At 40.8% G+C, this 27,560-nt stretch overlaps 1 protein-coding gene across 1 annotated transcript in view; it reads left to right on the forward strand.

Moving 5' to 3' along the window:
• The first annotated feature begins 990 nt into the window (after positions 1–990).
• egfra (epidermal growth factor receptor a (erythroblastic leukemia viral (v-erb-b) oncogene homolog, avian)) overlaps positions 991–27,560 on the forward strand; it is a 37,502-nt gene continuing 10,932 nt past the window's right edge. The window contains exons 1-15 of the mRNA XM_070919071.1: positions 991–1,072; positions 20,887–21,038; positions 21,953–22,139; positions 22,254–22,385; positions 22,522–22,590; positions 23,199–23,317; positions 23,707–23,848; positions 24,354–24,470; positions 24,936–25,062; positions 25,159–25,232; positions 25,320–25,407; positions 25,560–25,759; positions 25,943–26,075; positions 26,528–26,618; positions 27,305–27,462. Of these exons, the coding sequence (XP_070775172.1) occupies positions 991–1,072; positions 20,887–21,038; positions 21,953–22,139; positions 22,254–22,385; positions 22,522–22,590; positions 23,199–23,317; positions 23,707–23,848; positions 24,354–24,470; positions 24,936–25,062; positions 25,159–25,232; positions 25,320–25,407; positions 25,560–25,759; positions 25,943–26,075; positions 26,528–26,618; positions 27,305–27,462 (1,871 nt within the window). The remainder of the gene's footprint in view (positions 1,073–20,886; positions 21,039–21,952; positions 22,140–22,253; positions 22,386–22,521; positions 22,591–23,198; positions 23,318–23,706; positions 23,849–24,353; positions 24,471–24,935; positions 25,063–25,158; positions 25,233–25,319; positions 25,408–25,559; positions 25,760–25,942; positions 26,076–26,527; positions 26,619–27,304; positions 27,463–27,560) is intronic.

Raw genomic sequence — 27,560 nt, forward strand, 5'->3', positions numbered from 1 at the left:
ACAAGAGCTAGACAGATAGATTGATCTAGAGCTGGACCTGTGTATCGGCCTATATTAGCTTTTTGCATATATATATATGTATCAGCATGTATGTCGGCTGATAAGTAACAAGAAACTGCAGTACAGAAAGACAAAATATATGTTTCAGATAATAATAGGGACAGTTTCTCCATACATTGTTTGTCCAGTAGAGAGGTATAAACTAGGTACAGAATTTAAGGGACCCTTTCCAAAAAACTTTTATGTAATATATAAATGTATTTGTTGACACATCTTTAACAGATATCTAAACTCTTAAATATTGGTGTCAGCCTCAAAATCCACCAACAGATGGGATCTACATCCATACTCAAAAAGACTTGATATAAAACCAGAAACTTTTTCTGCAGGTAAAAAAGTTGGACAGTGTGTTTGTCTGGCTTGTCCATCCTTCACCCAATTTACTATCTGAGTATCTAAGTTGGATGATTTAAGGAAACAGACCATAAATTCATGCCTTTCTTCGAGACCTATTGATTTTTGTTTACTATAGGAAGTTCATCCAACTCTTCATCAATCACTGGTCACTGAGGGATACGTAAATAACTATATCTGTATTAATTGAATGTTCCAGACGTTTTAATACACATTTTGTATACTTTTCCATTCTGCAGACCATTTCCCAAAAATAGCGTTACTATATAACTGTACATAATGTTTTTCCCTCTAAAAGCCCTCCATGCTGCCTCTACCTGAGCAGTCTGAGAGGCGCATCTGTCCTCCCTCTTGCTGACGTCAGTCAGCCAGTAGTTTGTCCTCGCGCTGCACGAGCTCGGACTGCTGGAGATATCTGCGAGGAGGAGGAGCTGTCAAAGTTTCCCAGAGAAGGGGAAAAGTCTTTTACTTAACGAGAAAAACCTGAAGATTTTTTTTTTGAAGTTTTCATAAAGCGGAATACCGCGCGTGGTTGGCATGGACTGACACCTTCTCACCACGAGCTCCAAAGTCACAATGGCAACCCGTTTTCTGAAGAAGTGGATCAGTATCAGCTCTCTGCTCTGCCTGGTCTGCTGTGTTCTGGCGGAAAAGAAAGGTATGTCAGGGAGGCTACCACAACACGTACGTGGCTGGGCTGTAATGCTAAGCGGGTTTTCGGTTTCCTCTTTGCTCGTGCGGCATTTACGTAAATCTCACAGAAATCTCAGTCGGCTCCAATAAACGCCGCAGAGAAACTTGATCCAGCGTGGGAGAAAAGTTTCTCACTGTCTCGACATTCAGCCTGTGAGCTCATCCAAAGCGACAGACAGGCTCCGATAAAGTTTCGCGTTCAGGATCAATGCGGGATAGTTATTGATCATGAGTTTGAGTTAAAGTTGAGATTGATTGGCCAATTAGAAAACTGCGCAAATACGCAAATCTCTGCCACATCCCGTGTGAAATGTCGATGACCCAAAGTACGCACATTTGCACCACGTTGATGATGATGATGATGCTGCAGGGAGGGGATGTGGATTGTGCAATTTACTGGCATAGTTTATTTTCTAGTTCCTTTAATGTTTCTTTTTTTCCCCTTTTTTATTTTGATCTTTTTGTGAGAAGTGTGAGCATTTTGTCTTTAATGCTTTACGCAGTGTTTGACCTATTTGTAGACAAAATTAGACTTAAAATGAGGTCGATGCTGTCACCCTGAAACACACACCAAAAGCTCATTTGATGCATTTATTAACCATTTCTTATACACAACACCTAACATCAATTACTTTTCTAATTTGCCTTGCTTATCCCTCTGTTGCCCATGTGTTTATTTTTATATGTGTTTTGAGCATCCTGTAACATGAAAACTGGTGCATGCTCCCAGTGTGCATCTGGCCTTCAAAGGAAATTAGATCAAAATGTGAAGACAGTCACTTCATCCTACTTGCACAAATGATATGAAACAGAGAGTCTGGAAAGTGGTGAAAGTATGAAAACAAGGGCTGAAGTAGCAGGAACAAGTTTCTTGGTTTCTCTTGCTCGGCTTGTTTTGGTGCTTTCTTTTGGCCCTGAAGTAAATGACATGCAGTGTTGTGACTGTGACTTCAATACTTTCTCGCCATCCTCCACAAATGATGACTTTTCTCATTTAATAGCTGGAATGTCAGTCTCTAAATGAACACCTCACTACAGGCCAAAGTGATATTTGACATAGATTAGTTGCTGCATCTTGGTGGTTAAATGAAATGTTAGTGTAAGATTAAAAACTTAAAAATGCTTAAACATTCCACATGTAGTTCGAGTGATTCAGACCTCATAAAGGCCAGATGTCAGGAGAGAAAGTGACCAGAAGTATCACTTTACTCCCTAATGACTTTAACTTCCTACTCTCATGAATCATCAGTGTTCACAGTCATTGCAGCGTTGTTCCTCCTTATAAGCAGATAAGCACAGTGTGTTCAGTGCCAGCAACACACGTGCAAGTTGCATCTTTCCTGTCGGCTCCAACAAGTAACAACCAGTGCCGGTTTTCAGAGAACCATAACAAATCAAAAGTGTTTGGGAGCCAAAAAGACAGAGTCCCTAAATATTTCTGGGCTTCTAAACAAACTGGACAGCCCACATTTCACGCAGCAGCAAGTCTCCCACAGTAAATAAGGATTTTTAGAATTTTATTAAGACAAGAGAAGATTAGAAATGAGCAGCTGTAATGATAGTTTTGCTATGCGGTGCAATTTAGTTTAATTACTGTTCATTTTTTGCGAATGATCAAATCCATTTCCAGGGAAATGCGTGCTCGGCCATATGGTCTGACAGTTTTAGAAGTAGTTGTTGTTGTTGTTGTTGTTGTTGGTTTTTGTTTTTGTTTTTGGCCAGGGGCTAAGACAGATGTTTCTATGTTTTCCTAGCACACGGTGTCCAATCATTGTCAAACTTGATTTGAACAAGATGTCAAACTCTTTTAATTATGTTTTTATGGCATCAAAACTCTGAAACTGAAAAAGCCAAATAACAAATGCTTGGATATGATAACCACATATATTAATTTTTGTTATTGATGAAAGACAGAGTAGCTGGAGGGTGCCACAGTGTGTTCCTGGGGTTGTGCCATCCAGTTTGCTGTTCGTTAACTCTAAATAAAATACTTAATAATTACACTTTGACTTCTTGAAATACTTCAAGTGTCGATTTGATGATGACAAACACTCTTGTAAGACTGTCACTCTCATGACCTCCATACATTAATGTCAAAAGTGAGCCTAATTTTTTCTAAAACTAACAGAAATATTAGATAGTTTTCAAAAAAACATCTGTCCTTATCTAAACATATGAAGAAAGCCACACAACATTCTGCTGAGAAAGTCTATGCTCCACAGCTGTATTTGTAGGTATTAGCGTTGTAACAAATGTTACAGGTTTTGAATTAGGTTTTACTTCCTGAACATAACCCAGAAGTTCGAGTTTCACTTAGCCTTTCTATTGGATGTTGATGTTACTGGTGGGCTGATCATGTCTTAGTGAGATTTGGATCGATATCTGTAAAAAACACAACAATACTAAGTGAATTAAGAAATTATTGTCCAAATAGACATTAGATAACTTTTATTTTGAAAATCCAAGGTGTTATTTTCCTGTCTGGCAGAATAATAAAGGATTACTGGTGCTGACTGAACCTGTCTGTGTGTGTGTTAGCTGCAACCTGCCTGAAATGAAGAAATGTAAATAAGATTTCTTTTACATTCTTAAAATTTTAAGTAATTAAAATGGTACGGTACATGAGGTACTGCAATATAACATCGCTTTTCAGTGAAAACAAAGTATGCCCAAAGTGTCAAAACAAAAAGAAAAACAGTCTTGATCTAAGCTTAGTGACAATGCATTTCTGAGATAATCCAAAGGGGTTTGAAAGGGTTTTATAAGCATTAAGAAGAAGGATAATTTTGTCAGCCCACAAAGGAGCATGTAATCCTTCGACTTAATTTAAAATCACCAAACCGGGAGATACATGGTTTTCAGGGATGGACGACTGTTCAGTCTATGTTAGTAGAGTCTGTTTGACCTGAAAGTGTTTGTGTTGCTAGGAAGCAAGTGAGAACATCTGGTCAGCTGTTTACACCAATAAATGGCAAAAGATTTTCAAACTGAGAAAAACTTGAAACTGATGGAAGTCATGGGTGAAAAATAAACATGTGCATATCGTTGTGTATTTGGGTGTTCTCTTGGGAAAAATGAAATTATTCACCATGCGTGGATCAATGAGCTGAAGAGAGAGGACACCATCGTCACAGATACTCTTACAGAAACTATTAGTGGAGTGAAATATGTACACACATTAACACAAACGCTAATTTATCACTTTATAGCTATTGTACAACAACTGGCAAGGCAGACCAGTCAAGCTTTGGGTTTCTCCACATGTGGAAACAGTGTGCATGGAGCTGTGGTAAGAGTGATTTAAAGAGTTTGGAGGGTGGTGTCGATGAGGGTTGAAAAGTGTAAGTTTACGGGTTACAGTTTACAAAAAAAACCCATGTCATGATAGCACATCCACTGTGTAGTGTTTCCCCGATGTGTGGAAGCTGGTAGTAATGGTAATGTTAGCCACTCTCTCCTGCTCTATCATGTATGTAGCCATCAAGTGCATTTTCATGACCACTTTCACAACATTATCATTTTAGGCAAGCCAGCTGAAAACTTTAAAATGTCAGCGGAGATGGTGTTTTCAACCAACTCATGGAGCTAACATTAGCATAACTGGCTACCGCTGATACAATATGCAAGCAACATTTCAGCCAGAAAATCTTAGACTGGTAAATCTGTCGCTGATAACATTGTAAACTGCATGTGCACTGTGGGATTACAGAAAACCTGACGGGTGTAGCAGCAGTAACTACGGGGCCATGGAGAGCAGTCAATTTATTCATAATTTGCCTTGACAAAATATCAAAAACAGCTGCACCTGATAATATCAAAGATGGTTTTTGCCAATAAAAGATAAAGGCCCAAAGGTAATGAATGATAATCATACTTGGGAAATAAGCAGATTCTTTACTAGGATAGTCATTTAGCCTACCCCTGGTTGCAGTCCTGTTATGGGAAAGATGTTAAAGTCTTTTTGAAATGAATTTGAGATTTGATAATGCACCAGGCAGCGGGCAGCCTCTCCCACAGGAAGCCCACCTGTCAGTCCGCCGCTCAGCGACAGCTTGCCAGGGTGTGATGGCTTCTGTGGGAGTCAGACAGGACTTGCTGAATAATAGAAAAGCTCCTCGTCCCGCGCGCTGGCATGCTCAGTTTATTAACTGTCATCATCTGTGGGGAGGTTGTAAATAATGCCCACAGCTTCATCCACCAGCCAACCACAAGTAATAACTGTGGTGATTTATTTCCCAGATGAAATGCTAAATGGTCTGGGAATCAATTGGATTCCTTCTGCTTGTGACTGGAGTTGGACTGTAGAGGTGATGATTAAATTTTTTATTGTACGCTTTTGAATGTTGCTTTTCCAAGCTGCCACGCTACAGATATGAGGTGAACGTGCCCGAGATCCCCTCTAACTGGGCTATGATTTAACCGGTGAAGGATCAAACTAATCTCAGGGGCATGTTGACGGCTAAATCCTTAATCCCTGATGCGAGGCTCCCCATCTTGCTTTGTGTACAGGCCAACCCGCTTAATATGCTTTTTCAGAGTTAATGGGTTATTCAAGTTCTCGACAGAATGAGATTGGAAGATAATATATATGTAGGCGAAGTCCAGCTCCATCATTTCTACTTTTAAATGTGCTTGCACACCTGCAAAAGTTGAGCTGAATCATGACAAAATTTCACTTCTGCAGTGCATTTCAGCATCCTGAGTAAGTGCTTTTCCCTCTGCGTTGTGTTGGGATCTAACAAGCCAGCTTCCCTCATCAGTCATCTGTTTTTTTTCCATCACTTTCAGAAAACTGTGCCTTTTCTTTTCATTAAAGCCCACTCTCTGGGATTAGATGGATGTCGGTAGTGAAATATAGGTTATGATCCTGTGTAATCCTAGAATCTCTAGTTTGCGTTTTAAGGTCCAGAGTGGCCCTGGTGCTACTACTGCTGCCGCTGTGTCTTGCTGGTCCTCTGACGACCTTCCCAGACTTCCATCTGCTGCAGCCATTGTTGGAAATATGGCTTTTTGGTCTGGGCCGTGGGAGCTGGAGGATAAGTTCTTGCCGCCCTCCCTCCCAGCTTTGATAAACTGCACTATGTCTGAGTGGTAGAGAGAGTTTCAGAGAGTTGCTGGTGAGGTGTTGGATTTTGGTTTCACTCTGAGACAATAGTGCCTCTGTAGAGGGCAGGTTATCTGGCAGCACTGATACTTTTGTAGAGATCTGTGCTGTGCAGCAGACGCACCCGAGGCTAGACATGTATGTCATCGAGAAGGAACCAAAAAGTGAAGCAGCTTTTGTTCTTCTTACTTTCAACCGTAAAGACACATCTGAATACAGTAAATCTATTGTGAAGCCCTAAATATCATGTAGTGCTGCAGTTCCGTAACTAGTAATTATGTGTCTGGTTCCACTGTTTTTCAGTCAAAACAAACAATAGAGTTGTATCTATTGCTTTCATGTCTGACGTTAATATTTGATTAAGTGAAGAAATTCTGCCTGCTACATCTCTGATTTTAATTATTGAAAGCTCTTCTTTTGGCCTCTCATTCAAAGTGAACCAGGGTTTATTGTGTTGTAACTGCAGCTACTAAAATCCATTCTGTAGTTTGTATACATCCGCTGAGAACCCAGCACGGAATAAGTGAGTGAATGTTGTTACTCATTGAACTGATTTGCGTCCTTTGTTTGTACGTGGTAACAAAGTGATCCACTGCATTTATGGCCTTTCCATGATCCACTGGCTGTGCATGGAGTCTCCAGTGGAAAGAGACCCAGGAATTCAGCTTGGAAAAAAAGGGCCTTCTGCTATCTTCCCATCTCATCAGGTGCAGTGTCGTGTTAAAAGGGAAAGGAGACCACAGCTCCAATTGAGTTATTAAGCCTGTCTGTGTTTGTCTCCTACAGTATATCTAACTGAGGGGGTGTTGAGGACTGCTCATCATTTTGTGTGATTTCATTCTTTTGCCTTTTGCAGCCCCTGTTTGATGAAAGAAATGACCTTATCCTTAGAAAAACACGACTTACTGATAATTCTCACTTTGTTAAGGATGCACGATAAATTGATAATATAATCTAATAAATATAACTGGATAATAAATAGAAATTGTAAAAAGAATGAATGCACTTTTGTATAAATAACACAAGAGCTGAAAGGATTAGTCAATTATTTAATTAGTCGATCAACAGAACATCAATCTGCAACTATTTTGATAAACTGTAGGTTGGACTGTAGGTTGGACAAAACACGCTATTCGAAGACTTAATTAATCAAGAAAATAATCTGCAGATAAATGTATTGTTAGTTGAAGCCCTAATTAACACTTGTATTAAGATATAGTTGACATGTCTGAAAAGCTCAACCTATTTTTCACCTGCTTTTATACCCAGATTACAAAAAAATGCATATTAGCATTGGCATATGGTGTTATATATATACTGGACACAGTATATTAAGCATCCTCAAAGAAACATATTGGTGCATCCCCTTGTTTTATTATTAATCTGTATGTGCTGTATGTTTACAGTACGTACATATGTATACTAGTTTCCACACTGGACTGGTGACCTCAGAAAAATAGTGTGGGAACAAATGCATGACTTACTTTTAACTCAATTTATGGGTTGAAATAGAGAAAATAATGTTGTCTTTTGATGGCAGGTATATGTTTGCCAACGTGCACACCCTTTACATTTATGCCAGTTGCAGCAACTGAAATTTACCAATCTTACCAATTAACTTCTGTTGTGAATGAATGTTTGACAAAGCAGTTTTTGAATGTGTCCTGTCGGGCTGGAACTACTGAAACAGTAAGTCAGCTCTGGCAGTAAAGGTAAAGATGGAAAGTGGGCACCGAGCATGTTTCCATCCTGGAGGCTTTCAGCTTGGATGAAAACCATCACTCTAACCAGCTCAAGAGAATTTTGCAGCTCAGTTCAGTTCAGAAGGACAGTGAACAGGCATAGTCTGAGGCCTTTTTTTCCCTTGCAGATAAATAAGTTAGCGTATTTGTATTCAGCACTGAGCTCTATGGATCTTCGTGTCACAATGCAAATGTAAGAGATGTCAATGAGATGGACGGGGTAGGGCAAGGATTAAAGGAAGAATCACAGCAAGGGGAGAAAAACAGGAAAGTTGAGGATACACAAACAATCATCAGAAGGACGGGGTGAGATCTTTGACTTTGGTATTCGTGCCCTTGCTTAATCGCTCATCAAAGAGGCCTCAATCTGTTCTTTGTGGTTGCTGTTGCTTCACTTTGGCATCTAAATTTGAGATGAGAGTCTCTCACCATTATCCGAAAACCTCTTGTAGGTGTGGCATCTTCTCTAATGACCTATGGGTCATTCTGAGGAGCAATGTTTGAAACAGCACTCGCCCAAAAGAGGAATCCCCTACAGAGCAGGGAACAATAGCTTCCCAAACAAATCTCCATCTCAGAGTGTTTCAGAAGAAATCATTGGTTGAAGGGAGGTGGCTGATCTCTGAAACCTGCTTCCCTGAGAGCATTTTGCCTCTTCCTGTGTGGTCCATTGGCCAAGTAAACTAAATGGTGCGTTTTAAGCTGTGACTCACTGTTCGTGGTTTGGGCCTTGTGGCACATTATGGTTAATTTATCCAATTTTTGTAAATTAATTCCTGCATTTATCAAAAGCTATCGGGATGGCGATCCAGGATGTTTAATTTGTAATCCCCTTTGCAGTGTAAAAAGGAGGTGTGGTGGGGGGGTTGCTTCCTGCCTCACATCCTGATTATAAGGATGTTGAAGCTCTTTAACCTGAAGGATTAGGCTATTTTCCATTAGTTTGCATTGGCTCTGGTCTAGTATATTGCTTAAAGTTTTAGCTTTCTCTAAGCTCACACCTGTAAACAATGGAAAACGTGTTACATTGACATAAAAATTGTTCCACTTGACTTGACTTGAATTTACTGCACCTGACTACAGCATTCGAGGTGAATATGTTAACATCAAAAACAAGATCTAATTCACTGATAGAATACATAATTATTTATGCCTTCTCCTGATCAGGCTTGTCTGATAGTTTTCATCGCTCGGCTACCTATGAAAAAGCCTGTTTTCTTTGCCAGTGTGATTAAGGCATTACATGCTTCATAGCAAGGGCGTGGTGGAGTGTCAATCAAGACATGCAGTATGTAACTTTCCAGTATTTATTGAAAAGGTAGTAGTGGCGAGTAATAACTAGTCAAATAGAAACAGAAGGGACTTTGCCTTGTTTGGCCTTTGTGGTCATATACTGTATCCTCTGCAAGGAAAAAACAACAACTTCAGTGACACTATAACCTTTTATTTTGCTTTCAGCAGCACTTGGATGCCAGCATTAAAAGTCAAATGGCTTATTAACCTGCTGAATTGATATGTACTGTACTGTAGGTGAATAGGAAACTTTCTCACAAGCAAAGTAAACATCTACAGACATGCAGACATCACTTGTTAACTGATACCTGTATTGCCTCCAGGTTTATTCTCGTCTAGACCCCCTGTCACATCTTTGAATAGGCCTGGTATTGACAAGTTGCAGAGTGCAAAGCTTGAATTCTCAACTTACAGTGTGCCTTTTGTAGTAAGTTTCCTAACGGGAGTGTACATAGAATGTTAATAAGGCTGAAAATTAGCCAATATACATAGTGGGTGGGTGGCGGGGATCCAGATAGATAATGAGAGAAAATGCATGACTGAGAAACATATACAAAGAAAAAGGAAAAGTGCATGAGACAGATTAATTCTCATCCAGCCCCTGTGGCTCATGGGTTGAGCAAACTTGAATGAATGTCTCCTTCCCTGCCGACTCCCCAAGTCTTTGGACAAAAGGTTCTTTATTCAGGACGTTGTTGTCTTCTTTGACACAGGCTTATCTGTTTTCCTTGACCTTAACTTGCCATGTAGACATGACTATTCAGCCCTGTGTCAACAGTGAGGAGAAAGGCATCCCTTTTGGCTCAAAGTGATGAAGGCTGCTAGGGTAAGAGATTCCATTTATCTTTATCAGTTGCATAGCCTATGCCATGAAATGGTATCAAGATTAAGAGTCTGCAGCTATGCTAGGCCCAGCAGTTCTTTGCAAAATGCTATGGTAAACATTCTGAAACGCTCTCAGTGACAATGCTAACATGGTGAATGGGGACACTAGAGGAAAAGTCAGGGAATGACCAAAGTCATTAGGATTGACTCTCTAGGAATCATGAATGTCTGTACAAAGTTCTGTTCCGATCCAACCCGTACATGTTGAAATATTTTAATGTATAAGTGAAAACTTTGACCTGCTGGTGGCATTAGAAGACATGCTCGGGGATCACCAAAATCATTAGGATTCATCTTCTGGGCACCATGGACATCTGCACCAATAGTTGTTGAGATATTTCAGTCTGGACCAAAGTGGTCTACCAACCAACCAACCAACCAACCGATCTTTCTGTACTTAGAGCCATGCTGCTAGTGTGGCTAAGAAAGTGTTTTTTATTTTGCCTTTGTCTCGAAAGCTACAACAACTCAGCAGCAAAAAGGACACCAACAAGTACACCAGCTCCCCATACACCAGTCAAGTATAATTTTGGCAAGCAAATAACAGACGTCCCTCCTCATGACATAGCTCTGTCTGAATTACGACAACAATGATGATGCCGCTTCTGGCAGTGTATTGTGGCGGGATGTGTCAGAGGATGAAAAGAAGATGTCAGCCCCTCTCTCGCCATGGTTCCAGCTTTTTACAAGCCAACATCACCTCTCAGGGATTTCATCAGCATCGTAAAACGTATTTCATCTCAGCCATTTATAGATGAGATGACAGCATTGTTCATAATATTGTAGTGGTGGCAAGGCTCGGCTACGGAGTTGATCTGTGTTTTGTTTAACTCCCAGAGCACTAAAACATAATGTGCTCTAAACACAACGCACCTTCTGTAGTACCTTTTCTAATTGCCTAGTAAGTTTCAACAACACCAATGCTTCGTTGAGCTCAGAATTAATTTCCTGGTGGGACTTTGAGCGGAACATCTTCATTACCCTATGTTTTCATAATTGAAGCCAGAGGCCTGTAAAAAAAGAAGGAATTCTGTTTGCTTCACTTGCAATGTTTCCCTCCATAAAAAAGGTGGAACTGACCCTCTTATTGCAGGACTGCCCACTAAACCATTAGTGAAGGCCATATATCATGAGTATATTCCCATGCACTGCCTCATATTACAGCCCCATGATACTTAAAGCATCACTGATAAATGATCAATATCTACTACTCTCCTTTCATTTTCATAACAAACCACTTCAGCTTGATAGCTATGAGGCTAGGTGGAGAATGGGTTCCCTGGTAGAAATACCCTGGAGTGCATAGTTGGACCAGTGCCAGGCAAGGAAGGATTAGCCCTCTGGACCTGCAGTATATCCACTACATCAACAACCTCTTCCTGAGCTGATTAGAAGGCATATTTTTTAATATGAATCCCCTTGTTTAGTTTTTATCCGAGTATTATTTCCATAGGATTTCTAAGAGATTAAAAATACTGAAAATATAATTGGGTTTTGGGGTCAAAGGACATGTAAACAACCCACTGAACTTGATTTCTTTGAACAGTCAAGCAGGAAGTATTTGAAATATGCTCGTTAGGGGAAATGCCTTTCTTCTTATTGTTATTCAGGCTTTGCAAGGCAACATTTTGGATACTTTTTATGCACTCATGTCTTATGTTTCCAAGAATTTAAGCGATCTGTTCTGTCCAAGATTTATCCTGGGTTATAAATGCTTGGCACCTGTTGGTCGATTGAAAAACATCCGAAATGAGAGCCAGGATTTGGAGCTGGAAACATCATTACATCTGTTGAGCTGTTTGTGAACTTCACCACAAGGTCCATTTAGGAGCAGCTTTTGATCGTTTCACACAATCTTCCTCAGAAAATACCAGTTGTCATGGAATGGTAGACGTTCACATTTCCCTTTTTTCTGGGCACTTTAAGGTCTTCTTGTCAATGTTGGCTTAAAAATTGAGATTGAAAATACATTGTGACCATGGAAACAGTCGTTGACAAAACAATGTCACCATGCGGTCAGTTTAGTAGGTGTTCCAGAGCTTTCAATTGTAACACAAAACTTTCTCAGGAGAATTTGACCAGTTGTGCAAATGTCCTTTTTCTGAGCTCTTGAAGGACTTCTCATCCATTTTGCTTAAAAGTTGAGATTGATTTATTCTTGACTTTGGAAAGTGTAGTTGACAAAACAATCTCACCGCAAGGAGCGATTGTGTGATGATGGACCTTGTAATGATTTAACTAAAGTACTGTTTCCAAGGTCAAGAATTCATTTCCAATCACAACATGTTTGTAATGGTTGCTTGTGTGTAATAAAAACCAAATTGTCTCACCCCAACATTAAGGTAATTATTGCAATAGAGTTGTTTATATTTTCTGTCTACAGTTCAACTGGTAATGAGAGGAAGGAAGCCAGTTTCTCTCTTTCTTCCCTGGGTTGGACATTGAATAACTATTATGTTGGAAAGGTTTTGTATCCTGGCTTATACAGAGATTGTCCACTCTGGAGTAGTCATGAGAGTTCGTAGTGTGTGTTTCATACACAGTGATTCTGAGCGAGGGTCCTTGTGTTCAGCAGTGTAGCTGATAGCGAGGAAAAGGTCTAGCCTGCCAAGTCTGATGCCTTTGATGACTGATGCAAAGCAGCCAGGCCTTAGGTTGTGCAAAAGCCCCTCTGTCTCTGTAGTGAGGGGGCGGCCTTGAAACAACCGCCCCCCTCTGTCATAATCATCTTAAACAAGCTAACGCATTGTTTTGGAGCTTTGTTAACCATGTGTGATGTGCTTTTTTTGTCAGGAACAGGATAGCGCCCTGCACGTTAACAATGGATGAAATCTGAGCCGTGGGCTTGTGGGAGAGGTGTTTGATGAAAAAGTAGCACCATTCTCTGTCAGTCGTTGCTGTTCACACTATTTCAGTCAAGATAGAAGTGTTTTGAAAATACTCTGAAGATTATAACCGAGCACTCTGGGGCCCCAAGTACTTGGCAGTGGCACCCTGTCGCATTTCAAACATTTCAGTTCTGTGTGTCACCAGGAAGACGTAGCTAAATTCTTCCAAGCTTTCCTGTGCAAATTAAATTGGTTATGCTTTTGGCGAGTGCAACGCAACATGTAACAAAATACCCTTTCACAGTGTTGAAAATTATGAGAGGTCCTCGGCTGTACAAACTTATTCCCCAAGCTCCATTTGTCCCTGACTCTTGCCCTCGGCCAGTGTGGATAAGGAAGAAACTACTCATCAGTGGATTTAAGGGGCTGCTGATGTATAAAGCAGAGGTTGAAATGGTGAGTAAGGGCTGAGCAACAGAGTAAAGCTTACTAACGCAAACCCCAGGGCTTTTGGAGAATATTCCTTTTATGGGGTCTCTCTCTGTGAAGACTCCAGCGGGGCAGAGTTGCTAGAGACGTGACTAAGGCAGTAACAGAGTTGTTGGCAGGCAACGCTGCGAAACAGCGGTTAGACCTACACAGAAATGAGCCTGTCAGCAATCGGGCTAAAAATAAGAAACCCTTAAGCCGAAAGGCTGCCTCAAAGAGTGTCTATCTGCTTTGTTTAGATGAAGTGAGGAGTCCAGTGAGTGAGAGTTATCTGTCCTCTCTGTTGATGTGCTCCAACCTGGGCCCGCTGCACTGCACTGGGAATGCTTTAAACCAACAGGGGATTCCCGAGTCACAGCTGCTTTCTCCTTCTGGAATGATGTGTGAAATGTGTGGGTTTCTTTGCTTGTGGTTGTTGTTTTTCTTTCTCTGCGTCTCTTCCTCCGCTCTTCTTTTCCAGGCATGGCTCAGTGACGGTCGGTGGAGGGGGGGGCATTGAGCAGTGAGTTAGCAGCACTAACCTTGCCGCCCACTCCCTCTCCAGTCTTCCTCTCTTGCTTCCTGTGGGATTGAAGAGGAGTATGGTTTTAACAGGGAAGGAGAAAGAGGAAAAAAAAGAAGGGGAGGTGGTGGAGGGTGGGGGTTGTCTTGGCTAGAATGGGCTTCAATAGGGAGAATGTCTGGACGTTAAAGAGGAAGTGGGTTAAATGTTGGAACATTTCAGGAGAATGGTGGGTGCATTATTGGAATTTAAATGGGGCAGGGGCTAACGGAGGTTGTGTGAATTTTGGGTAACAGGAGTAGGATTGTTTGGTGCCTTTATGGAGGACTAATGGACTTTCCAACAGGGCTTGTGGGAGATTTGTCTGACTAATGACATGTATTGCTTGATTATTTGGGCCATCATGTTGGGCCCATCGTATATTGGTCGCAGCTGGAGAGTAATAGGAGTGCAGTTGTGTTTAACTCACTCCAATAAATCAACTCAGTGCCCAGTAATTTATGCATTTTTCAATGCATCTTCTATCATTTATGGTTTATTTGTCTCTTCTGTCAGGGGTACTGCTATTGTGTAATGAATGCATCATTAACTATTGAGATAAATGTGCAGTATGTTGATTATTCACAGCAGTAGCTCAATCGATAACCAGCATGAATGCAATGAAATATCCTGTTGTGAGTTAGTAACTACATAATAAATGAATATTTTTTCTAAATTAAAGGGTTGGTTCACTGATATTACAGAAAAGCATACTTTGTCACTTATCTCTGGTGGTCTGTAGCATTCTGCCTCTAGTTAGCAAAACATTGTCTAATTACACGTGCAGCTGACACGGAAAACATTACCACTTATTTGATGTCGTGTTTCAGGCGACCTGGAAAATATAACTGTAATATTCACTCAATTTTTAGCTCTGTTTTGATTTCCTTCCATCTGACTTTCACAGCTAAATGCTCCACTATGTCCACCAGCTAGCTGCTGCTTTTTCTGTCTACGGCAGGTTGCTGGAAACAGTTGCCTGCTGCAGCTGGAACCAACACTGATGAGCGGTGAGAGTGAACCAACACAGTAACAATAAAGGCCAGAAAACCAAAACAATGAGCTGAAAGACCCTTTAAAGCTCCCTAGAGCTGAGGTTGAACTGCAGTTGGGCGATATTTCTCTGTGGGTCACATCACAAATAGTCGTCTGACCCATTGTTTATATACAGATGTTCATTACTGCAGCTTTAAAAAAAAAGGAAAAGCAACTTTTTTCCAGCAACAATGTCCCTGGCACCATGGATAAACCACAGAATGTGAGCAGTTTTTATTGGAATTAGTTTCTAGTGAAGAATTTGTTCCTACGAAAACTGTTGTCTGTATATATTGCTGTTAGCAGCACAAACAAAATTCATTTAATCTCCAGTGTATTGGGGTGGCACTTATTTTTATTTGGGTGAATTGAGCCTTTAACCCCATGTAGACCTATAGTATCTATATGCTCTGTATTCATTTAAGCCCAAGAATTTAAGAAATAAATAGCTCTAAAGGTCTAAACTGGTTCTGGTTCTTAAACAAGGCATTGTAGTGAACTAGTCATGCCTTAGGTCTTAAAAATGCTGATCACAGTTTGCAGGAGTGTGAGTATACATACTGTATTCCTGTGTTTGTGCAGAACCTAAATCCACAGTTTCCTCACACTGAGGTGGAGAGTAAACATTATGATGGGCCCAGCCACAGGTATCTGGAGTGTCTCACTGACTGGTAGAGAGTGCTCTTCAGGAGCGGAGAGTAAACATTACTTTTTGGTCTTTATTTGGTCACTTTAACAGACTAAACTTCACTGACTGAGCTCAAACCCCGGCAGGGCCAGTGAGTATCGTCACAGGGGTTGAACTGTTTAGAGGACTTGTGACGTATTTGGTGGAATGCTTCATTTGCTTGTGTCCTACAGCTGGCTCCTCTGATGCTTTGTCCCCTTTTGTTAGCTTTCAGGAAAAGGTCAGCAATGTTCATACATCAAGTGTGAGGCTTTACACCCCCTTTCCACATTTTGACCCCACACCCGGCTGCTATGTCCCACATCTGCATCTCGGGTTAGCTAAACCACAAACCACTCCTGACTCTCCTTTTTTTTCTCCTCAGTTTCTTTTTTTCCCTTGCACTTCCTGTCCATCAGTCCTCCTCCAATAGTACATTAAGTTAAGATTTTCCTCCCGTCCTCCTACTCTGGAGATCAGCTACCATCTGGTTCAGCATCGCAGGGTAGCCGTCTGGAACCAACCGCCGTGCAAAGATCAACTTCCTGAGATGTCAAAGGGACTTGTGTTGTTGCATTGACTGGGGATGGGGAGGGAAAGTGTGTGTGTATGTGTGTGTGTGGGGGGGGGGGTATCCTCTAGTCCTTACTGGCCCCTTTTTTCTTTTCTGAGGCCCCAAGATGTTTTCTCTAAGGGACTGGCGCATCTCCCACGCAAAGGAAGATTGCGTTTCCCCTGTACAGAGAACAGGATATCAGGATTTTTTATGTCAAACTACAAAGTATGTTTATACAAACACAGTACACCACCAAATAATGCACATATGAGTACTTGTGCTGCTGGTTTTGGCTTTATATGACATTTGATCTCCTCCTGAATCTTAGCCAGTCAGAAAATAAAAGAGCAGGAAGTCTGAGCTGAATGCACAGAAAGCATCAAGTAAAAGGCTTTTTTTCTCTCTTCATTCACTGATAGTGGGCTTTGAGAGATTTATGCTTTCCTGAAATCTGAAGGTCTGGAAATTTGAGTTAACGCAACCCCAAGTGAGCCCCGGCTTTAAACTGAGGCCAATAAAAGCAGGACATGTGTGTTTTTTTTCCCTCTTATCAACATCCTCTTACATACGTCTGCAGAGACATATAAGGGGGTTAACCATAATTTACCTCTAAATAAGGGAATTAATCTTGGCATCGATTTGCTATCAGTGGAGGAACACTGTAGATTGAGTTACATAAGATAGTTTGCCGTAATGCTGTTGACTTGGAGAGATAAATAAACAAGTCATGTCAGTTAGCATTGTTACTTCCCATTAATTATGTATAAGTTTTCAGATAATGTAATTAGCAGACTCTGGACACGGAGTAATTTAATTGCAGGTAGTGAATGAGAGGAAGAGAACGCGGCAGGGCCATTTCTGTTGTCTGCAGAAAGGTATAAAGCATTACGATTTAAACGTATAGTAGATGGTTCAGTGTACCAAAGGAAACCATTAGATTGGTTAGAGAAGTTTTTGCCGTGTCTCTGGAAAGTTTGGTTTGCATTTGTGGACATTCACTACTTCCTGTCATGGCCAGAAGTTTCATCCAAACATGTAAATGAGACCTCAAAATTTATGGCAGACTTTGACCTTTTTCCTTTGGTTGGTTTTGGTACTCAACATTGTACATTCGATCTTACCATGTTTAGTTAATGTGTCTCAAATGTTTACTGTAAATTTTGTCTGCTGTGACTTTGGTTTTATATCCTGCTTCACTCGTTCCCCTTTTTCTCTGTCAAATAAGTTTTTCAGTTGCAAAGTTCAAAGAAAAGGTTTATATTTTACAGTTTCATACATACTGAAGGAGATGGACATAATAACACAAACACCTGTAGCATATATGCAATCCAATACAATAGGTAAGCTTTTAAAGGAAAAGTTTTTTTTGTGAAACCTCATATTCACTTGCTTGCAGAGAGTTGGATGTACTACAGAGCCAGTTAGCTTAGCATAAAGACTGGAAACAAGGGGAAACAGCTAGCTTATCAGCTGATAGATAGCCTATCAGCACCTCTAAAGCTCACTAACTAACACATTATACCTTGTTTGTTTAATCCGTACAAAAGCAAGCAGGCTAGCTGTTTCCCCCTGTTTCTTATCTTTATGCTAAGCTAAGCTAACTGCCTGCTCGCAGTAGCTTCACATTTACAGTAAAGACATAAAAGTGGTATCAATTTTCAATTTCTCAATTAAAATGTTGTTGAGAGAGGTGGTCAGAGAGATGTCGAGTCAACTCAAATCTCAGCTTTTTCTTAGGATTTTATTTTGTGGTATTTTTGTGTTGGATGGCAGTATGTATGGATGTAATGTGAATTCTCAGCTTGAGTGTGATATTTTAGTTTTATTGAGTTTGGACCTGAACAATGAGCTAATTATCTCACAGAATTAGTGTAGGCAGTTTCTTTTTCTGTAGTGGCGCAGATCCTATAGCCTCAAGAAACAAATATCTACCACACACCCTTGACTTCCAACACAAGTCCCCAAGTAAACACAAAAAGAGTGATATGCGACCGCACATTGCAACAAGCTTAGATGACTAATGATCGGGTTTATCGAGGCTTTTGTTGAGCTCTGACTGGGTGCTGATCAGCGCAGCGCAATCCACGGACTGGTTTGTACTCCTCACACACATGCCAGTACACCCACACACCCCCCCCCCACACACACATGCATACAGTACTGAGGCAGCAGAGATATACCAGACCTGCCACTCCTTGCTCCTAGAGTTACCTCCTGGACATTTTGTCACGACAATACAGCTGGAGGAAATGAAGCAATCGATAATTAGTCTTTGTCACACTATCAGCTACGTCACTGGCAGGCCCCACCCTTACTTTTAAGCAGATCGCAGACAGTAAGGTGTGTTTTTATGTTTGATGAGTCAAAATTGAATCAGATGCTATGGAAAAACAATGTTCCCAGTATTTTCCAATCTGCATAGTCTTTTCCACACTAGCTGTTGTCTGTCTACCAGCAGAAAGGTAGTTTGTAAGTTGCGCAACCTTTTATGACACATTAAACTCAGATACTGTACATGAGAGTCATTTTGTAGAAGGCTAGGTAGAAGCAATCTTCTACCTATAACTACCATGTACCTACAGCCTGATCTTGTTTCTTTCTCGTGTTGCAGCCTGATGAGGAAGTCAGTTTATGGTCGTTGAATATCAGGTCATTTACCACCTGCAACGGAGTTATGAAATCAACAACTGGACTGAGGAGAATGTTTACAGTGGCTATACTGCTGCTTGCTTGAGCAATCAACGTTCTTTCTTTCTTTTTTTTCTTCCTTGTGCACCACACAAGGAAGTGTGTTGAACCTTTAGTCACCAGCCTCACGCAGCCTTTACAGCTCATCATAAATATTAGTTGAACGTTCAGACAGGAAGCAGGCTGTATGTTTGCAGCCGGGAGATATACTGTACATAGATTCACTGTATATGGTAAAACAACAAACTAATTAACCATAATCAGCATCCCTATTAGCAAACTGTCATTTGGGGATGTCCAAATCAGGCTGATTAATATTCACAGCTGCACAGTCATGACAACCTTTTTGTTTATTACAGTTTGGTTTCTCAGTCTGAGTAATAATTAGGGGGCTAATTACATCTTGCATGGCTCCTCTAATTAAAACGGTCAGCTTGCTTTTGCTAGTCTGCCTCTGTTGCCTGGGCGTTAGGCTGCTGGACTGCAGGGTTCATGTCAGGGAGATCCCTCAGGGACAAACTAATGAGGAGGAAGAAGAGGAGGGAGGGCGGGAGGCAGCTGTTTGTGCCTAATTCTCACTGATTGGGCACCCAATTGCTGTTGATTTGTGTGAATTCAAAACAACAATGAGTAAAAGGTATAAAACATTGGCCTTAGACACTAGTTTGACTTAGCTGAAAGATGATATTACGTCTTTTTCTTCAACGTGGCAGATCAGAAATGCCTCGGTGAAATTAAATTAACTGTTATGTGCAGTGTCGTGAGGTGTGTCTCAGAATTTGGAACGCGTATTTTGGCTTTCTTCGCATTCAAGAGCAGACACGTTGTGGAATGTGACCCAAGAGACATTACACCAGCACCATCATTTCTAATTAAGTTTTTTGTTTTTCTGAACCTCTTGCTCAAGTTAACCCATAAATTAAGACTTAAAAGAGAATCAATTACATGCTTATTATGTGTAGGGTGTGCATGTAGAGCATTAGCGTGTATGTATGGCTGTGTGTGTGTGTGTTGGAGGGTTGTCACAGTGTTAAACACAGCTGACTCCTTCTTCAGTGCCAGTCAGAACCTGTCTGACCAGCTCAGGGGACGGATGAGCAGAGGAAGACAACCTGCTTTGTTAAGACATGCAATCTTCCTTTTAAAACTACATTCATTTAAAAAGAAAAAAGCCTTGTGTGTCTCCTGCACTTATCAGTAATAATACCGCCTTCCTTATCCAAGCACTTTATTGCATAACGCCAGATAGGCTACATAATCAGCCCATAATTGTAGTCCTGTGAATCTCTCTATCAATGGCTTTGTTGCTATTGGAACTGAAAACTGCACGGATCAGCATTTGATTTAAGCCCTAAGTTGTTATTTAGTCATGTCAAGAACTTGCCCTAAAATCAGATATGCTTAAACTAGACTGAAGTTATTGAGGCGGTTATTAATCAACAGATTTAGAGAACTAGTTCCCCCAAAAGAAACACACTCACAAATCTCATGGAATCTGTGACACACCAAATCTTTTCTCTGAAATGACACAATGGGCCTGGAGATGCTGGTCGTGGCGGTTGTTTTAACTAGCCAGCTTAGCAGTGGAAAGATTCGGGCCTTTGCCAGTATAAATACAGCCAGCTCACTTTGACTCATGAGCCAGAATTTGCTTCGTTGCTGAGATTTGATTCCTATTGTAGATGCAACCCAGATTGTGTATTTTCACATGAAAGTTGGCCAAGTTATGACTGCGCAGATCAAATTCACAAACAGAGACACACACAGAAAGTCTTAAATTGAACCAGCGTGTTACATAAGCTGTGAATGTTTCTGACTGATAGCTCTGTGGCCTTTGGATAAATACTTTTGTGACATTACAGATGATGTACTACCAGTTTGCATCTTCATTTAACTAATTCTTACAAATGCTCCAATTGTTTTTTTGTTTTTTTTTTGTCTTTCCCTGCAGTATGCCAAGGCATCCACAACCGTTTAAACCTTCTGGGTTCCAAAGAGGACCACTACCTGAACATGGTTAGGACCTACAGCAACTGCACTGTGGTCCTGGAGAACCTGGAAGTCACCTACATGGAGGAACACCGTGACCTGTCCTTCCTCAGGGTAAAGACTGTGCTCTGTTAGCGGTGGAGGCTAAACATGCACATAACAGATGGGAGAAGGTTCCTATCATCTGTTTTTTTCAGTTGTCTCTTTAGTGGTCTGAAGCCAGTTTGCCAGAAAGGCTCCTCACTGCTCTTATTGCTTCAGTACAGATAATTAAAATCAGTGGAGAGTGAGTCCATAGTGACAGATGATTCAGTATGTTTATGACCTCTGGCTTTGCGTGAACCCCAGCTGTAATGGCAAGGTCATGAACACTGGGCAGATGTGATGAGGGACGACACACACTAACATGCAAGCTTGCTCAAACAAACACACATATCATACAGTCACAGGCAAGGCTCCCTCACTTCCTATTTTTGTCCCCCTCACTTTTACATTTTCAGTTTGATAAAATCTTGAAGATAAGATCTCTTGAGTCCGCTTACTGTCCAGCTGTCATAATCCAGATGAGAGAAGCCCTCAGCAGGGGGGAAAGATCATTTGATTTGTATAATAAAGTACAGGCAGTAAAGTACGGTGTTCTATACAGTAAAGATGTTGAAACAACTTTATCTATCATTATGTATCAGCAGCCTGTTGCACCAGCTGATCATAAGTTTGACCATAAGTTTGAGAGTAAAGTCAACACCATCTCTCAAAGAAACTAAATATGATTTCATGGAGGGCTAGTGGATTATTAATACAGTAGTTGACATACATTTGAAATTATTTTTTTATACCACCTTTATTATGGACGACCAATTTCACCATTGCTATAAAGCTGATATAAATGTCTATGAATGCAGGAAATAGCATTCACGTAGGTTCAGTTTTACTCTATTTCATGTAGTTTTTTGCTTGGAGGACCCTTGCTTATGCATATTAGCTACTTCAATTTACAACAAGGCTCTCTCATTTTTTTCCCTCCACAGTCTATTGAAGAAGTGGGCGGCTATGTCTTGATCGCCCTGAACACAGCCTCCAGGATTCCCCTGGAGAACCTGCGCATCATTCGAGGTCATTCCCTCTATGATGGAGCTTTCGCCCTCGCTGTCCTCTCCAATTATGACAAAGAAACAGGTCTGGCATCCAGGGCGCTTCTTCTGAACAGCCTGACAGGTCAGTCCACCTCTCCATTTTTTCAGTTTGACTGAATTTCTCACAAACTCTCAGCATCATTATAAAGCTTTAAAAATATGTGTAATTCTATCAAATTTGCATTCTCTTTTGCAGAAATTCTTAAAGGAGGTGTAAAGTTTGTGACCAGCCACCTTTGCAATGTGGAAACAATACAGTGGTATGATATCGTCAACGCAGACAACAAACCCAAAATGGAGCTCCCAGTGGCCTACAGAAATCCAATTTGTAAGTAATACATTTCATAGCAAAAGGCAAAGACTGGAAAGTAACTCATTACATCACCTGATTTGTTTATTTTTAAGGAATTTCAAGGGTGGGAAGTAAACATTTTACCCTGTTTATTTCTTGTCTGTTTTTATAGGTAAAAGATGCCACTCAAGCTGCTTCAATGGTTCATGCTGGGCACCTGGTCCTCAAAACTGTCAGACCTGTGAGTCATTCTGTGATTTAATTTCATCACTGAAAAAAATAAACAAAAACTCAAGTACATATGCTGTATTAACACTGAAATCTGTTATGTTTTTGATTAATATATTATTGAGTGTACAATACATCCATTTAAAATTGAAATGCAGGTGTTGCAGCACAAGGACAGAAATAAGTACAGATAAATAGAGGAAGTGAAAAATAAAAAATTAAAAGTGTAGATAGAATATAAATAAAGATAGGAACTAAGAAACGAGAGCAACCTAATAATAAAAATCAGTGCAACAGAGAGACAATGGAGAGGAAGAATAGTGTGAATGTGCCAGACACTCTGGGAGGGGGTGGTGGGGCAAAGCTGGTTGGTTAAAGTGACAGGCATGTCACTGTCTGTGGTCCCTGCTGCTGTTGTACAGTCTGATGGCAGTGGGCATTACTTGGTCAGTCATTAACATTTTCACTGCATACCAACAACAGCAAGGGGAAAAACATTTGCAAACATGCTCCATTGTTTTTACCATAATTTGAACTTGCAAAATGTTTAATATGTAATAAATATAAAAAATAAACTTGCTACATGTCATTCCACTGACTTTGTCCTCCTCTTACTTCCAGTCACAAAGCTGAACTGTGCACAGCAGTGCTCTAAGAGATGCAAAGGACCTTCACCCAGCGACTGTTGTAATGAGCACTGTGCTGCGGGCTGCACAGGACCGCGTCCCACCGACTGCCTGGTGAGCGAAAGACACCTTCTTATGGGGGACAAAAGTACTGATATGATCAAGGAGCTGGGGAGGAGACAAGCTTAAAACAACAAAACACACTGAATGTTTCATACTTCTGCATTAAATCTGCATGAGAAGCCTCCAGGAAAACAAAGCCCTCACTCAGCAGCATCTGTTTTTTTGATCAGAATTATTGTTATTGGTTTCAGTACCAATGAGACATATAAATGCTGATTAAATCTTTCATTTGGCAGTGCCTCAAGTATCAGTGTCTGCTCTCCCTCTCTGTGCGGCTCTGAGGATTAAGCCAAGGCTGTGATAGAGGAATGCAGTGTTATCATTAGTGTGGGGCTCTGTTATGGTCCCAGTTTACTGGATGACTGTTGTTTGTGCTGCAGGCCTGTCGGGACTTCCAGGATGATGGGGTGTGTAAGGACTCCTGCCCGGGCCTCATGCGCTACGACCCCAACCTGCACCAGCTGGTACCCAACCCACATGGAAAGTACAACTTCGGGGCCACCTGTGTCAAGAGCTGCCCACGTAAGAACGGCTATAAATAAATACATTGCTTGTATTTTTAGCCAAGATTGATTCTTAACTTTTCAGCTTTCTTGACACCCATTTATTTATTACTTTACAGAAAAGCTTGTACTCTAGCTGTTGCATTGACCGTCAAGATAAATAAAATAAAACTAGTAGGCTTCACTGGCCAATATTAAAAACATCATGCGTGATTATGAGCCTTTTCACATTGTGGTATGCTGAACGTGGTTGTCCTTCCTGTTAGACATTCAGTAGTCACAGTTAGTCTCAGTTTAATTATAAACTGTATAAACACGGAAAGAAAATGATTGAGTTTCAGGGCGTGTTAATGCAACACTGCTCTTTCTCAGTTTAACGTCCACAGGTCTGTCGCCGTATTACTAAGTCTATACTGTATGGCCTGCAGCATTATTATGTGCCTGTAGTCGTGCATATTCAACCTGTAAATGTTGAATATTACACAGTTACGAAGTAAACAGCGTGTATTTTGCAATCATTCCAGATAACTATGTTGTGACTGATCATGGAGCGTGCGTGCGGACATGCAGCGGTAACACATACGAGGTGGACGAGGGAGGAATCAGGAAGTGCGCCAAGTGTGACGGACTGTGCCCAAAAGGTTAAGCTATCACTATGCAACCAGCTGACATACTTCTGACTCATATACACAGTATAGTTTGTAATGGTGGAACAAAACTAACAAAGTACATTTACTCAAGTACTGCGCTTTATTACAATTCGAAGGTACTTGAGTTCTTCCATATTATACTACTCAAACTTAAGCTTCACAACATTTTAGAGGGTAATATTGCACCTATAGTTTTGATGCATTGTTCTAAATTAATCTACTTAGTAGTATTTAACATTGTTCAAATTAGCTCCACCTTGACCAGCTAGAACATGTTAATGCTAATTCATCACTATGAATAATCCAATATCATAATATATAATAATGTAACAGTTTAAGGGAACATACTGCTGGCATAACTACTTTACTTGTAGTAGTAGTAGTAGTAGTAGATTTAATAATTAGTACTTTTATGGTACTTTCTGTACTTATGTTTGTTTTCTTCATTGTTTGCAGTGTGTAATGGACTTGGAACCGGCGACCTGATTCACACACTCTCTATCAATGCCACCAACATTAACTCCTTTAAAAACTGCACGAAAATCAATGGTAACATTGCTGTCATCCACACATCGATTCATGGGTAAGTCAAGGACATTAACAGTATTACAGCCTTCATGTTTGTCTATATCAACTGCGCCTCTACCAATGATAACATGTACGCTCTTGTTATTTCTAGGGATACATATACCAAAACACCAAAGCTGGAACCTGCCCAGCTTGACGTGTTTAAGACAGTGAAAGAAATTACTGGTAAGACTGCGTAAGAGCTGAGTAATGCATGACACACTAGATGCACACTAAAGAGTTTCACAATTAACAATTCATTTGTTGCTTCAGGATACTTGTGGATTCAAACGTGGCCAGAGAGCTTGAACTCACTCAGTCCTTTTGAGAATCTGGAGATCATTCGAGGACGAACTAAACGGTATGTTCCTTGTAAACACCCCCCCCATAGATTCATAACCACTGGATCACCAGGAACAAATTAGTTTTTCCAAGAGTTGAGTAGGCTGTCATAAAACCTTTCCTTTTTTTTTTTCTTCTTCTCTTCTTCTCTTCTTTTTTTGTCTTTTGTAGTGGTAGCCGCACTGTGGTCATGGCTCACCTCGGTATCCACTACCTGGGCCTTCGCTCCCTCAAAGAAATCAGCGATGGAGACGTGGTCATCATTAAGAACCAGAAACTGTGCTACACCAACAAAAGCCACTGGAAGGGGCTCTTCAAATCAGAAAGCCAAAGTGCTACCATAGAGGAAAATGCTGATGCTGCCACATGTGGTAAAATCAATTTTTGTTTCCCACACTGAATTCAGTCAGATCCTTTTGTTCTTTTGTTTTGTAACTCCTGATTACGCAATGCACAAACCAGATTTGATAAATTAAGTCTAATTTCAAAATTGGATTATTATGTGGGAAAGATCTCTTCTTGAGATTGAATGTTTTGTTTTGTTTTTTTTACAGCTCAAAGGAACAACACTTGTGACAGGAAGTGCTCTGCGGACGGCTGCTGGGGCCCCGGCCCGGACATGTGTTTCGCCTGCCGTGACTACAGCCGTGATGGGAGCTGTGTCGACTCCTGCAACATCCTGGAAGGGTAAGGAGGGAATCTGGGTTTTAATGCCTTTTTAAGCTCTGCAATGCGGTGTTCCTTATTTTAGACAACAAACAGGCTGAACATCAGATCTGTGTGCTGTACAGTTAACTCCTTCAAAGTCTATTTTCATACCACCAGCATTTCCAGACTATGACATTAGATGAGTTTGGGGATTTGTTATTTAAGCAATTCTAAGAACAAATACGAGGTCCATTCCAAGGTATTTTGAAGTTAAACCTCCAGTACATGTAAGACAAACATTGTAGCTGAAATGGCACTTTCACTGACATCTGTTTATCTTTGCAGATATCTGTCAAACATTGAATCTCCACATGCTTACAATTTAACTTGTGCCCTCAAAAAAGGGATCGAGAATTTCACTTCACATGTCACTGTTTGAAATGTGGTGCACCAGCGGAGAGAGTCTGTCAGCTCTGTTATTGTTTTTGCAGGGAGCTGCGGGAGGCCATCGTGAATAAAACCTGCATGGAGTGTCACCCCGAGTGTCGACGCATGAATGGGACTGCAACCTGCAGCGCGCCTGTATGTGTGTCACAACAACTAAACTATTATTATAAACGTCCATATAAAAAAAACAAAAAAAAACAAAACGCTCTTGTAGAACAGCTTTGTGAACATTATTTATGAATCTAAAATGTCAGCAATAAATGTCATGTTTTTGCGGCAGTCGCTTTGAATCAAAGAGCACCACAAATGAACAATTACGCAGCATGAAATCCATTCCAGAAGTGTTAGTGCTACCAATTTTCCCATCAACCGCAGCCTTAATAGACCACAATGCAGTGCAGCCACAAGACATTTTGGATAAGGGGTGTGACTGTGTGATCTAGTTGGCGCACTGTCTACTTTTATACACTTATAATCACTGAAAACAACAAGTTCAAGCCCCTTTGAGGGGGATGAAAGTAACTCCGGGAAATGTAGGGGATCATTATTGAAAATAGAATTAGACAGGTTGAGAGAAAGTATTATATTTCAGCAACTGATTGCAATAAGTGTTTCAGAGAACAGAGTTGTACTGACCTAAACTAAAGCGCCTAACATTTCTGAGTGGGTTTTCATTGCTAAACGTTTGCATCTTTATGAGGAAGGTGGATGCAGCTGGCATTGAGAAATTATTACTATGAGACAGTGCAGTTTACATAATATTTACTACTCCTCTCAAGAGAGTTGTAAACATTATGAGTGTTTTTCTTTTTTGCTTCCAGGGTTCTGGAAACTGTACGAAGTGTGCCAACTTCCAAGATGGACTGTTCTGTGTGTCCCGATGTCCCCAAGGCGTGCCGGGGGAGGGCGACATGCTTGTGTGGAAATACGCAGATGAGGAGAAAGTGTGCCAGCTTTGCCACAAAAACTGCACTCAAGGGTAAAAGCATTGTTCAGCCGACCTGAGAACTGGCACTACTTTACCCCGCGTTGCAAACATTTGTCTCTCGTAATGTTGATGCAGTAACTTAATCCAAG

This window comes from Enoplosus armatus, chromosome 14 (assembly GCF_043641665.1).
Source record: "Enoplosus armatus isolate fEnoArm2 chromosome 14, fEnoArm2.hap1, whole genome shotgun sequence".
Classification (NCBI taxonomy): Eukaryota; Metazoa; Chordata; class Actinopteri; order Centrarchiformes; family Enoplosidae; genus Enoplosus; species Enoplosus armatus.